The sequence below is a fragment of the Phyllostomus discolor genome, chromosome 6 (assembly GCF_004126475.2).
Source record: "Phyllostomus discolor isolate MPI-MPIP mPhyDis1 chromosome 6, mPhyDis1.pri.v3, whole genome shotgun sequence".
Lineage (NCBI taxonomy): Eukaryota > Metazoa > Chordata > Mammalia > Chiroptera > Phyllostomidae > Phyllostomus > Phyllostomus discolor.
Genome location: NC_040908.2, coordinates 123092598 through 123107252, shown reverse-complemented (window position 1 = coordinate 123107252; position 14655 = coordinate 123092598). Strand labels below are relative to the sequence as shown.

At 36.7% G+C, this 14655-nt stretch overlaps 1 protein-coding gene across 1 annotated transcript; it reads right to left on the bottom strand.

Moving 5' to 3' along the window:
• Positions 1 to 6179: 6179 nt before the first annotated feature.
• LOC114500149 (olfactory receptor 51F1-like) lies at positions 6180 to 12621 on the bottom strand. The gene is made up of 2 exons (XM_036028923.1): positions 12419 to 12621; positions 6180 to 8393 (listed from the first exon to the last, which is right to left on the bottom strand). The coding sequence occupies exons 1-2, from the start codon at positions 12458 to 12460 to the stop codon at positions 7425 to 7427; spliced, it is 1011 nt and encodes a 336-aa protein (XP_035884816.1). The 5' UTR covers positions 12461 to 12621; the 3' UTR covers positions 6180 to 7424.
• Between the last annotated feature and the right edge of the window lie 2034 nt (positions 12622 to 14655).

Sequence of the window (14655 nt, the reverse complement as noted above, 5' to 3'; positions counted from 1 at the left end):
CGTTTGTCAGGAAGGGCCTCAGCAGCAGGGAACGTGTTATATTCAGGGATAGATGGTATATATAAGGAGCCATGACTCACGCTGCCTGAAACCTTTTAATCAGAAAACTCCTGGGAACTAGTAGGACTATCTTGTACAGGGATCTCCATTAGCAGATCTTGGGAGCAGGAATTGCTCTCCTTTTATTTTTTTCTTTTCCTTTTCACATCACCCTGTTCTCTTTCTTTTGCCAAATGTGTATTTCTTCTCATATTGCCTGAGAATGCTGCTTAAGATTTTTCTTTGATTGGTGAAAATATTTATGTAGAGGATTATAAAACAAAATTGAAAAACTTTAAAGTATATTAAAATTAATAATATCAATTTTACTTATAGGAATAATTAAAATGAAAAATGTTAAATATCCCATTATTTAATTTTATTGTTGTTGTTTAAGATTTTATTTTAGAGCAGTTTTTTTATTGTTGTTCAAGTATAATTGTCTCCATTTTACCCCAGCCACTCCCCCCACCCCACCCATCTTCACCTCCCACCCTTGATCCTACCCCCCTTTGGTTTTGTCCATGTGTCCTTTATACATGTTCCTGAAAGCCCTCCCCTGTTATTCCCCCTGTTATCCCCTCCCACCTCCCCTCTGGTTACTGTCAATTTGTTCTTAATTTCAATGTTTGTGGTTTTAGAGCTGTTTTAAGTTCACAGCAAAATTGAGAGGAAAATACAGGGAGTTCCTAAATATACCCTACCTCCACACATACATAGCTTTCCCCATCAGCACCATCCCCCACCAAACAGTGCATTTGTTACAACTGATGAACCTATATTGATTCATCATTATCACCCAAAGTCCACAGGTCACCTGAAAACTCCCTTTTCTTAAACTCTGTGATTCTTAAATCATCCTTGAGTTTCTCTGCACTGAATCTACAGAGCCAATATAAATAAGTATTTTTGGAAATAACTCTTTCCCCCTCTGAGAATTATTTTCCATAACCAGACCACCAGGACCATAAAAATAGATAGCTCCCAGTACAAAGCTTCACTTCCATTGCTATCACAACAACATGCATTGGTCTCATTAGTTCTTTTTTAAGGTAGAAGAACTAAGGCAAAGCTTAGAAAACAGGCTCAGAGGAATCAAGTTCTCACATTCGCCCAATAAGCCAATGGCAGATTCAGGAATTGAACTTTTTTCTTTCTGACTCCAAATGCCATGTTTTTGTCAATCCTTAATTTAAAAGAACTTACTTGTTTTAAATTGTGAGACAAATGAACACATGTTTATGACTGTATATTTGTAATCACTATTTTAAACATTACGGCAATTATTTTAAAATTGACATAGCAAATGTGTATATTGAATATATGGTATAGTACCAAGTTTACCAATTTCTGAACTGTTGTTTTTATAAACTGTCTGAAGATTATACAGCCCCTGGCATATTCAGAAAAGATTTCAATGCACTAAGCACTGACCTCATGCAAAAAAAATTGTGGGTCTGGAAGAGGAGGTCATTTAATTTTATCCTGTTCTCATTGAAGAGTCATTCCAGGAAGCCATATTTATTTATTTGTTTATTTGTTTGTTTGTTTTTGGATAAATGTGATGTGTAACTCTGTGTAAGTTTAAGGTGTACAGTGTTACTTTGATTAGTTTGATACATTTATATATTATAATATGATTTCTGATATACCAGTATTTATTATATTAGTAATTATAGTATAATATTGTCTGTGGTCATTATACTGTGTATTAGAACTCTATGGCTTTTTTACTACTCATTACAAGTTGGTACACTTAGACATCATCACTGTTACCCACCTCTTACTCCTTGGGAATCACCATTTTATTCTGTTTATTACAAGTTTAGCTTTTCTAGATTCCACATGTAAGTGATATCATACAGTACTTGTCTTTCTTTGTCTGATTTATCTTACTTAGCATAATGTATTCAGGATCCACTCATGTTGTTACAAATGGGCAAATATATTATTCTCTCATGGGTGCACAATATTCCATTGGGTATATGTACTACATTTTTTATCCATTCATCTATGAATGGGGGTTTGTATTATTTTCATATTTTGGCCAGTGTGAATAATGCTGCAATAAACATGAGAGTGCATACATCTCTTCCAAATCCTGTTTCATTTCTTTTGGGTATATACCTAGAGGTGGAATTGCTGGATTATATGATAGATCTATTTTTATTCTTTTGAGGAGCCCCTTTATTTTCTATAGTGGTGGGACCAATTTATACTTCCATAAACAATATATAAGGGTTCCCTTTACACTACATCCGTGCCAGACCCTGCTGTTTCTTGCGAGAGAGAGAGAGAGAGAGAGATTATCTCAACCTCACAACCTTAAAAAAGGGGGGGCCTGACACTAAGATCAGAAAAAACAGAGTCCTTGATCAATATCGTCCTCTTAAACCATCTCCAGAGAGGTTCTCTTTTGCCAGGAGACACAGGGAGTTCTCAGGAAGACAGAATGACAGAGCTATCAGATTTGACAAAGAGAGCTTTAATAAAGAGCCCAGAGCTGTCTGGTAAGAGACCTTTTCCCAGCAAAAACACAAATTCCTAGGAGAGAACTCTATACAGCTGTGTCCTGCTAACCTTTTGTGCCCCAGATGACAGAGTATAAAGGGCAATTTATTTTCAGTCTAGCTCACTCTTACTTCCCCAAATATAGTCCTGGGGAAGAATTTCAATTCAAGTTCAACAGCAATTCGACCCTGAAGAGCTGCAAGTCAAAACTTCCACAGAGCAAAAGTAAGGAACAGATGGTGTTGATGAATTACCCATGGGTTTGCTCACAAGTGGTTTGCAAGTATCAGAGCAATCATAACATATAGAACCCAGGTAGGAAAGAAGTTGCTCAACATTTCTTTTATGATTATGAAAGTATCCTAAAACTTTTTGTGATGATAGTTGCACAACTCTGTGAATACAACAAAAACCATTAAATTTTGTACCTTCAATGGATGAATTGTGTTGTATGTTAATTATCTAACAATAACAATACTGTTACATGAAAAACAAAGATGAATTCAAGATTATAAGGAAAGTGGAGAGAATACACATGCCCAAACTACTCTCACCCTAGAATAGGGAGAATATGTGTTTGAAATAAAGATTAAATCAATAGCATATAATAAATCAAGAGTATAATTAATGATCTATAAATTTGGAAAATTCATGAATGATAGAATAAATTATTTACCAGGCCTCTTTTTGAACTGAAACATACATTGTTGCATTATTTGCTATTGCTGCATAAAAACTAGCACAAATTAATGGCCTAACACAAGACATTCATTATCTCACATCTCAGTAAGTGCACAACATGAACAGAATCTCTGTCCAGGATTTCATCAGCCTAAAATCAAAGCTTCATGCAGGACTGTGTTCTCACCTGGAGTTCAGGGTCCTCATCCAGACTCCTTCACATAGTTGGCAGAATTGAGCTCCTTGTGGTATAGGACTGAGGTCTCTGTCTTCTTGCTGATGTGAGCTGAGGGTTAGTATTAGCTTCCAGCTGTTTGGACCTGTCTGCAAAAGGACATTTTGCATCTTCTAATCCAGCAGAGGAATCATCTGTTGTTTCTTATCTTTTTTAAATGCTCAAATAATTAGCAAATTCTCCCTTGTGATGAACTCAGAAGCAAATAATCAGGGTACCTCATTTACATCTGTAAACTCCCTTTGCTGGACAACGTAACATAATCACAGATGCAATACCCCATGATATTCATAGGTCCACTCACATTCCAAGGGGTGAACTAGCATTTGGGAGTCAGGAACCTTGAGTGATCTCTTAGAATTCTCCTCACACAACCATCTAGATCATTCAGTTTCCAAAGTTACACAAGTTCACGTCTTACCTGGCCTTTGATTGACTTTTCTTATTCTCCAGTTCCATCACCTCCATTTTAAAATAAAACTCCCATTGTTTTTTTAAGAAACTACAATATTCTCATAAGTAATTTCCCTGTCCTTAGTTGCAAGTGTTTCCAAATTCTCCAAATTGATGCAAATGTGATCTCAAAAATACATCTTCACATCAGTTCTCACACAGAACCAGCTCTTTGTTGCCTTTAGCACGAAGTTGAAACTCTATCTTTTCACCACAGCAGTCAAGGATCTTCCCAATATCAGCAAAACATACTCTTGCTGCTACCTAACCTCTTCCCAACCCCAGAAACATTTTTATACAGTCAACCTGGGTTTTTCCTATTCATTAAACTACCAAATGCAGCAGGTTCTCTCTCATTGCTATGCTTTCCTTAATTCATGTACTTCCCTCTCTTTTTTGAATGAGCTAAATTCTTCAGGCTCATTGTTTGCTCCATTGACCCATTTATAAATTTAACATTAATTTAGTTACTTTAGGAAAATTTTGTGATATCACTTTCTCCACGTCAAGTCTGAAGAATTTCCTACTTCTTCTGGAGAAACATCTGTTTGTATTTGTACATTGGAATAGTTGTTATTTCATTCTATAATCATAAGTTCTTTGAAAAAAAGCCTTTCTAACTAAAATAAGCTATGGGCAGGTGGATCATTGCTCATTCATCATTATACTTCAAATACCTTGCATTCTTTTCTGTATAATGCAGGATAACAATATATACTTGATGTAAATTAAATTAAAGAGTTGTGAATCAAGGATTCTGAAAATATATCAGGACCTAAACACATTCTTGTTTTGCCTATTTCAATTATGCTATGTTTCCTGAAATCACACATGTAGTTATTGGCCTTATCTTACTGAGCTCTACCTCCTTCCCACAGCATAATTTGTATTTGTGCTTCTGTGTGTATATATGGTTCTTTTGTTGTTTTTCGATGGAAGACTCTGTTCTTTTATTGTAAATGTTTATGTTTTCCCTCCCCCATTTATTGATAGTAAGTCTCTCCTTTTGTAAATTAACACTCCAAACCCACTGTAAAAGCATGCTGCTAGATCTATGGAGAGCTACCGTGAGTTATCTCCCTCCGGGATTACAGAGTCAGCTATATATTGATAGGGTCAGGCAAGCCTAAATTCAAATGCTGAAACTGTCACCAACTAGCTGAGGTTCTCCGAATAACAACTTCACATCAGATTCCACTTCTGTGAAATTAGTAGCTCATTTGTAAAGCATCTAATATACTATCACATTTAATAGTAGGAAGCATTTAATAATAGGAAGTGATAATGAGGATAAGGATGGTGATGGTGGTGGTGGTGGTGGTGGTTGGTAGCAATACAAATAGCTGGCCTTAGGGGACAGTTTTGAAATGTAACTCAACCCAAAACTCTCATTTCACCAATTTTATGGGCACTAACAACCTGCTCCAAGCAGCAAAACATATGCCCCATGGGTTAACTGAACCCCATGAGTTAGAAGAAAATGTACCCACAAATGCAGATTGTAGGAAAGAGCTTTTTGCAATTAATAAATCTCCCTCATTCTTATAGAAATCCAGTGTATGCCATCTGATTTTTTCCTGAGTGTGGTATTTTTATTTATAAAGTGTGGAGATGTGGTATTCCTAGCCTCATTTCCAGGAAAGAGCTTGAGGAGCCAGGGAGGTGTTTTACTCACCAATAGATGACATATATAAGGAGCCATGACTCGGGCTGCATGAAATCTGTTAATCAGAAAACTCCTAGTGTTCGTCTTTGTGACCCCCGAGTGTGAAGCTTCCCAAGGTTTCATTCTCCCTCACAACTTCCTTCCATTCTGTTCATTACACTTACTCTTGCAGGGACTGATGTTATAGTTCCTTGATTGTAAGTCTTGATAAGATTTTGTTAAAAGTAAGTTTGTGAGGATAAAATTTGAAACAAGAACACCTGCTCTGTGCACGGGCTCACTCCTGATCCCCACGCTACTTCCCCACCCAGCTGATAAATGTATCCTCTAACATCACATGGATGAATTTTGTACTCTCTTTAGAAAACTTTTCATTGCTGCCAAGAACAAATAAATAAATAAAAGCTTCATTAATTCTCTCACAAACACTTTATCTACCACATTCCAGAGTTTTTCACTGGTGATACAGAGAATAGAACAAAGTTGCTTTTCCTTAAATGTTCAAAACCCAGTAAAGAAACAGACATAAAACTCAGTGATTACAACAGGGCATGTTTATGATGAGCACAATAAAGCATGTTTTCATCCTGCAGGAAGATCAGCCCAGGTCTGTCAGGAGACAAAGGTGCATAAAGCATAGAAAGAACAGAGGTGACTAATAACATGTTCTGAACACCTGGAACCCTGGGTTGAAGCCAGGAGCAAGTGAGGAAGCTAAACTGGGAGGCAGGACCCACATCATGGCGATCCTGGCATTCTGAAGCATTTGAATCTAAATAACATAATAGAAATAGCTTAGCTAAGAGTTTAATCTTTCTCCTCTCTTAGAAAAACAGATTTCTACAGCTTCTTTTGAAATAACTGTGGAAGTCAAATACCTTATTTGAGGCTCCAAAATATATTGCAGTTCCCTGCTTAATGTCAATATCAACCTGAATGGTGAGACTATCAAAATTTTCCTCTAAGCCACAGTACATCCATTATGCAGAACTATCAATTTAGGAAACATTTGCAAACAATTTCAATGTTCTCAAAACATTTTAGCAGACTCTTCGTCACTTACTCTTCCAAATTTTATATCAGATTAACCAGATTTATTATCAGCATTCACTCCAACAGCCTTGAGTGAGCATTGTTACAACAGGTCTATTAAAGCAAAATTTATGAAAACCTATAGACCTCTGACAGTTGGCTCTTCTTTTTTTAATGCAAGTGCCTGAGAAATGGCTATTTGAGGAAAACACACACACACACACACACACACACACACACACACAATTGCCAGCCACAAGACTAGATGATAGATAAAGAGCCAAGTTGTCCCCTAAAGAGACCTAATGGACTCTTTTTGGATTAGAAAGTAACTTTTCTACTCACATTTTTTCTTGTTTATTATACTTACTCATGTTCTTCAGCCATGGATAATCTGTTTTGGAGAAATAGTAATCATTACCAATTAACTGTTAAGAATTACTGAAACCTAGACTTTCCTACTGATCTAAATTATATCAGATATCCCTTGAATAGCTACATACTCTAGAGGTGATGAGAGTCTCTAGACCCCAAAGCATGACTTCATCCACCCAGGTTTGTAAATGTATTTTAGCCATGAGCCTATTCTGTGCCCAGTGAAGTATCTGTGGAAGCACCAGAAGTCCACAAGACCCAGTCCTTGCTCTCAGTGGATTTACTGTGTAAGTAGTAGGTTACTAGTTCATCAGAATAGAGTGAAAGTATGCATAAACATGCTTTTTCAAGGTATAGTTGTAACTTACACTGGTGGATAATAAAATATGAGTTAGAGGAGACTTTGTAAAGATATAGTATCCTAAAAATTTCCTAAATTAGTTTAGAGAGAAATATTCTGAGCACAACCTTGCGAATTTGCTTGGTCTTTACACTGTAGATTATGGGATTCATTACAGGAGGGATAAGCAGATAAACATTGGCAATGAGAGTATGCACAATGGGAGGGGCATGCTTCCCAAATCTATGCACCAGTGACAAGCTGATCATGGGAATGTAGAAAATGGCAACAGCACTTATGTGTGAGATGCAGGTTCCAAAAGCCTTTTTCCGCTCCTCTGGGGAGGCAATGCTGAGCACAGAGTGGATAATTAGAATGTAAGAGAGAAGGATCAGGACAGAGTCCAAGCCAGCAGTAGAGATGACGATAGCCAGGCCAAATGCACTGTTGATCTTGGTGTCTGTGCATGAAAGCTTCATCACATCTGGGTGGAAACAATATGAATGGTGCAGGACATGACTACGGCAGAAGGACAGCCGTTTAAGGAGCAGAAGTAAAGGCACTAGAGCTGTCGTTCCCCTAATAACTATTACAAAGCCCATTTTGATGATCCTTGAATTGGTTAAGATTGTGGCATATCTCAGTGGGTTAGAGATGGCAGTGAAGCGGTCAAAGGCCATTGCCAGGAGTACTGAGGACTCCATGAATGTAAAACCATGGATAAAGAACATTTGGCCAATGCAGGCATTAAAGCTGATTTCTTGAGCATTAAACCAGAAAATACCCAGCACGGTGACCAGTGTGGAAAGGCACAGTCCCAGGTCCGTGAAGGATAGCATGGAGAGGAAATAGTACATGGGTTCATGAAGGTTTTCCTCAGTGATGATGACAAATAATATCATGCTATTCCCAGAGATGGCAATTGCATAGAGACAACAGAATGGGATGGAGATCCAAGCATGGTAAGTTTCAAAACCAGGAATGCCAGTAAGAAAGAAAACTGCAGGGTGGAAGATGCTCTGATTGAAGGATGGCATGATGAGTGAAAGAAGTAGATTATTCTAGGGGGGAAAAAGGATATCTGTAAAAACAGGGAAGAAAATATTTGCCACTCTCTTCTATATATCAAATAATTTAGGATCACTAATGAACTTCATCCCATTCTTCAATAGAAGTGCATACCCAGTTATTCTTTTCTTAGCTTTGAAGTTGATCTTGGGTGAATTAGAGAAAGGGACAGAGCACTGTAGAAGACATATGGGTTTTTGCAAGACTTCCACATGTAATATGAAGGCTCAGTACATATACATATAAAATAGGAGGTTAGATAGATAATAGCAATATATTTTTTAGTTTTATAATTTTATGATCATGGAGAGATGAGATATTTTCTGGGCAACCATATGACAACACACAATACAATTAATCCTGCTTTTCTTCACTTCTCAGTTTCCAAGGCAAAAACCCTTAAGAGTACATTAAAATTTCTAAGTTCTTTTTTAAGTATATTTTATTGATTATGTTATTACAGTTTTCCCACTTTTCTCCTCTTTATTCCCCTCCATCTTGCATCCCGCTCCCTACAGCATTCACCCTGCTTAGTTCATATCCATGGATCATACATATAAGTTCCTTGACTTCTCATTTTCCTATACTATTCTTAACCTCGCCCTGTCTATTTTGTACCTACCATTTATGCTTCTTACTGCCTGTACCTTTTTCCCCATTCTCTTCCCTCCCCCTCCCCACTGATAACCCTCCATGTGATTTCCATTTCTGTGATTGTATTCCTGTTCTAGTTGTTTGCTTAGTTTGTTTTTGTTTTTGTTTTGATTTTTTAGGTTCAGTTGTTGATAGTTGCAAGTTTGTTGTCATTTTACTACTCATAGTTTTGATCTTCTTTTTCTTAAATAAGTTCCTTTGACATTTCATATAATAAGGGCTTGGTGATAATGAACTCCTTTAACTTGACCTTATCTGGGAAGCACTTTAACTGCTCCTCCATTCTAAATGATAGCTTTGCTGGATATAGTAATCTTGAATGTAGGTCTTTGCTTTTTGTGACTTTGAATACTCCTTTCCATGCTGGAACCCTGTGTTGCACAGTCTGTCTTGCTCCCCAGTTCTTCTTTCCAGTTTATCCACATGCAAATGCAGGACCGCCCAGTCTGCCAGCTGCTACCTCACCTTTCATCTTTGCCCCAACTGCCCATCTCTGCCCCTCCTACCAGCTTGGATGAATATTTCTTCTTAAACACCTTGGTTGTCAGACTTCCATACGGTTTGAGTTTCTGGCAGTTCTGGTTCTTTTTTGTTTTTAAATTTGTCATTGTCTTTCTTTTTGTTGTGCAAGGAGGCAAAGTATATGTACCTATGCTTTTATCTTGGCCAGAAGTCCAAGATATATAAGTTCTTGTGTACCCAATACAGAAAGAAGATAACAAAGATAATATTAAATATTCATCAGAAAATTCAATCAGAAAAACACTTATGATTGAACAAATATGAAATGGCTATTGATAAAATCTAAATATCAGGAAAAAAACAGTTAAAATCATGCAAAAAGACCACAGTGAGTGATAGATATTAAAATGTTTATAAGACAGTAACTTGAACCTAATATTATTTATGAAAAATTCTCCCTAAAGACAGATATCCTAAAGGTAACCTCAACAATAACAATGAAATTCAATGGAAGCTCTCAGACATTAATTGGAGAGGATATCTCAAAAGTTTGAATTTCCATCTTTGCCAAAGGGCATTGAAAATGTATTGGGGCAGTGAGTTCCCTAAGAAACCATCACTGATGCTGGATTCACCTCTATTTAGATGAAGGATGATAAATATGAATCATCTTCTCTGTTTGAGGATATAAGCATGCATTTACCCAGCTCAATAATTCTATAAAATCAAAGAAGTTCCTCTATATTGATTCTTGTACTCATTTTTTCTGAAACTCTACTTTTATCTTCAGAAAGAATGTATGGTTTCTAAGGTCTGGGTTCCTCTTTCAATCACTGATGCATGCATTCTCTCAATAGGTATGTTTATCTCTATGAAATGGCAGTGTGTACAATGGACAGAATTAGAATTTGACCTGGTACTCCAAGAAGATTTGTACGTGACTCTAGCAAAGAAAATATCTGAGTATATAAGTTAACCTGATGAGTCTCATTCCAACCCCCAAATTGAATGAACAGGTAGTGGCTCCAACTTGAATGAGAATAATTGGTTATAGGAGATGTAACCAAGAAGGTTTTTCTCTAGGTATTTGAAAAAGAGAAAAATGTTCAATACAGACAGCCTCTTGAGGATTCACAAAAAAAATAAAATAAAATAATGGCTGGAAAGCTTGACTTGTGACAGTACAAAACAAAAATAAAATCCAGGAGTTTGGAGTGAGCACTTTGACATCAGTTGGAAGACAAGCTTCATTTTTTCACCTGTGACATACTTGCAAGAACCTCTGTGCTGCCCTCCTGATACATCTTCAGAGTTGTCAAACTGCAGTCAGGATTAAAATCACAGAAGTGGTAAAAATATCTTGGAGTAATAAAATCTAAGGGAAAGGAAGTCTGAGGAAACAACCCTGGGAAATTTATCAGTATTTAGGGAAAAGACAAAAGAAATGTCTATTATTAAGGCTGTAGAAGCATAGCCACTAAGGCAAAAAGGACTCCCAAGAAAATGCAAGGACCTCATCAGTTTTGCTCAGGCCTATGACCTCAGGGCCAGGATTAATGCCTGGCACAGTAGCATCTAAGAATATCTGCTGAATATATGAGTGAATTGCATTTAATCATAGTTGTAGACCCGAGACCCTTAATATCAGGCACATATTGTAATCCCAATATATGACCCCCTCAAGTTAGATGTAGAGTCATGTAAACATGTTGGCACATATTAAAAGAAATGACAAACTAGTGGAATTCTTATTAATCTGGTAGTTATTCTTGATATTAGGACTTCATACAAATTTAGACATAGTGATAGAAACTTCTTTTTCTAGATAAAATGTTAACAACTTTAAGACATAGTTTGTAAGCTTAAAGGTGTGGAAGCAGACTCTCAAGTTAAGGCTCTTTTTATGATAACAAATAAATTCAGAGACCCCAGGGGATTATCTAGGTTTCCAAGCTAGCCTTCTCTTTAGCAACAATAGTAATAATGTATTAAATGCTTCCTATGTGCCCCCAAATTTTCTTTATTATATTTTTCTCAGAGTCCTTTCCACTGCCCTGCATGCTTCTCACAATATCCTTTTTCAACTCAATTTATATAATCAAAGGAACATAGAAAGGCTACTCCAATGCGGGGAACTCTATTAGTGGCTAGAATAGCTTTTGTTTTTTATTTTTATTTTTAATTTTATGATTCTTTTTTAAAATTTATTTTCAGAAGTGGGAATGGGAGGGAGAAAGAGAGGGAGAGAAACATCTGACTGGGAATAGAACCAGTGACCCTCTGATTCACAGGCTGGCACTCAGCCCACTGAGCCACACAAGCCAGAGTTTATTTCTATATTTCTTAAGTCACCCTTGAGTGTTCTTACACTAAAACTAATGAGTAAATGTTAAATAACTATTTTTGGAAAGGTATATTTGAATAATTTTTTCTCTCCCAAGGCGAATTCTTCCAGGGCTATGATTTAAATGTGCTTGTAACCAGACCACCAAGAATACAGATAGACTTCCCCAGCTATAAAGCTTCACATTCATCACTATCACAGTAACATGCTTTGGGTATTATTAGCTACTTTTTATAGCTAAGAAAATTGAGGCTAAGAGTAAAAAATCAAGGGTCAGAGGAATCATATTACTTTCTCCTCTCTGATTTTAAATCATATGCTTTGTCACTCCTTATTTAAAAAGAACTTCAACTTTTTAAAATGTGGAATGAATACATGTTCATGACTTTATAACTATATTCTGCATTTTAATGGCTTTTGAACAATACTGAAATTGTTTTCAAATTAATAAAATATATGAATATATATAATATCTGAATGTGTTGAATACATACTAATGAAGTTATCAATTTTCTTTAAAGATGTTCAGAAAATGCTTCAATGTACTAAAATACTGACCTCATACAAAGAAGAATTCCTGGATCTGGAAAGGAAGTTCATTTGATCCTGCACCCTGCTTTTGAAGAGTCCTCTCAGACAATAGTAGAGAGTCTTTTAAAGCCAGAGGGAAAGGTGCTAAGGCTGGGGAAACAGTCTCTCATCAGTCTTGGCCCCTGAAACCATCTCCAAAGATATTCCCTTTTGCCAGGAGAACTCATAGGGAGTTCTCTGGAATGGAGAGCTATCAGATTTGAGAAAGACAGCCTTTATAAAGAGCCCAGAAGCTTCCTGGTGAGAGGCATTTACCCACTAGAAACAAATTCCTAGGAGAGAACTCTAGAACAGGGCTGTGCCCTGCTAATCCTCTGAACAGCTATAAGTCAAAGCTTTGAATAGTGCAAAATAAGAGATAAGTGGCATTAATGAATCTCCCATCATTCATGTGATCATGAGATGGGAATCTCTCATCAAATGATGAGTTTGCTCCCATCATTTGCCATTAGTACAGTGTTCATAAGGCATAGGACCCAGATGACAAAGCAGTTTCTGAGTAACTATATTCACTGAGACTAGTGCAATATTACGTGCTGCAGAGCCCAAGGCCTTTCCTGGGCATTATGGATATCTTGGGGGTTGTTACTAACTATGCACTGACATAACAAAGGTTAACTTAAATGGAAGCAATAAGCATATAAAAACATGTTCCACATTACATGTCATGAGAAAATGCAAATTAAAGCAACAGTGAGATACCACTACAAACCTACTGGAATGGCCAAAATCCAGAGCACTAAGAGTACCAAATGCTGGTGAGGATGGGGAGCAACAGAAACTCTCATTCATTGCTGGTGGAAATGTACAATGGTATAGCCACTTTGGAAGAAAGTTTGGTGGTTCCTTACAAAACTAATCACACTCTGACCACACAGTCCAGCAATTCACTTCTTACTATACACCCACACAAGTTGAAAACTTGTGTCTACACAAAAATTGCACATGGGTGTTTACAGCAGCTTTGTCCATAACTGCCAAAACTTCAAAGCAACCAATTCAGGGTCCGATAGAAATAACACCTGCTTGAGTGAGGTCGGTAGGGTACTAATACAAGGGTAATAATTTATAGTTTTAATTTGAACATCTTTCTTAAAATGCCATAGGGTGATGCTTGATATGATATTGTTATGTTACAGAATTACATACTTAGGATTTTATAATAAAAGATTTTGGAGTAATGAAAGATTTTATAATAAAAAGTTTTCTGATGTTATTGGTGCCAGACCCTATATATTTTTCAGTAGGTTAATGAATAAATAAACTTTTATACATCCAGACAATAAAATGTTTCCTGCACTAAAGAGAAATTAGCCATCAATTACGAAAATACATGAATAATCTTAAATGCATGTTGCTAAGTGAAAGAAGCCATGTAATTCCAACTATATGACATTCTGGAAAATGCAAAACTATGGAGACAGTAAAAAGATCAGCAGTTGCTAGGGGCTGGAGGAAAGTTGGATTTAATAAATGGAGCACTGGGGATTTTTTAGGGCAGGGAGAACAATGTGTATGATACTATAATGGTGGATATATGTCATTGTACATTTGTCTATACCCATGTAATGCACAAGACCAAGAGTGAGCTCTGAAGTAAACTATGGACTTTGAATAATGGTGATGGACCAATGTAGGTTCATCAGTTGTAACATGAACCACGCTGGTGGGCGATATGGACAATGGGGGAGGCTATGTATGTGTGGGGGGCAGGTGATGTATGGTCAATGTACACACTTTTCACTCAATTTTCTGTGAACATAAAACATCTTTAAAGAATAAAGTCTATTTTTAAAGTGATTAAAGAAAACTACAGAACTGTTTCAATCTCTTATGTATCCATCAAAAGTTTACCAAGGCACTAGGCTGTTCTGATAGATGGCCTAACACTAAAACCAGTACATTTACCTCTGTGGTGGAGACAATTAAGCATGTTGAACAGAGTTTATGCCAAAGCAGTGGAAACTCATAAATGGCTTTTAGCCTTTGCCTATTAATATAGCCTTCAAAATTAGTGGTGAACTGAGAATGTTGTTAAGTTTTAAGAATAATAACTAATTAAACATACTTCTTGGCATACAAAGCTGTGCCAAGATTTATGTTGCCTAGCAAGGATCTGCTATATGGAAAGGGGGCAGGGGGTGATGTAATTATTTGCACTAGCATTGCTGTAGAGCAGACACCTTAATTGTTCTGTTTAATTT

Bases quoted from the DNA above. Each gene is read 5' to 3' on its own strand.
- LOC114500149 (XM_036028923.1), bottom strand. From the start codon at position 12,460: ATGAACTTCCTTTCCAGATCCAGGAATTCTTCTTTGTATGAG. The intron at 8,394-12,418 runs GTCAGTATTTTA...TTTCCCCCCTAG, and splicing joins GGAATTCTTCTTTGTATGAG to AATAATCTACTTCTTTCACT.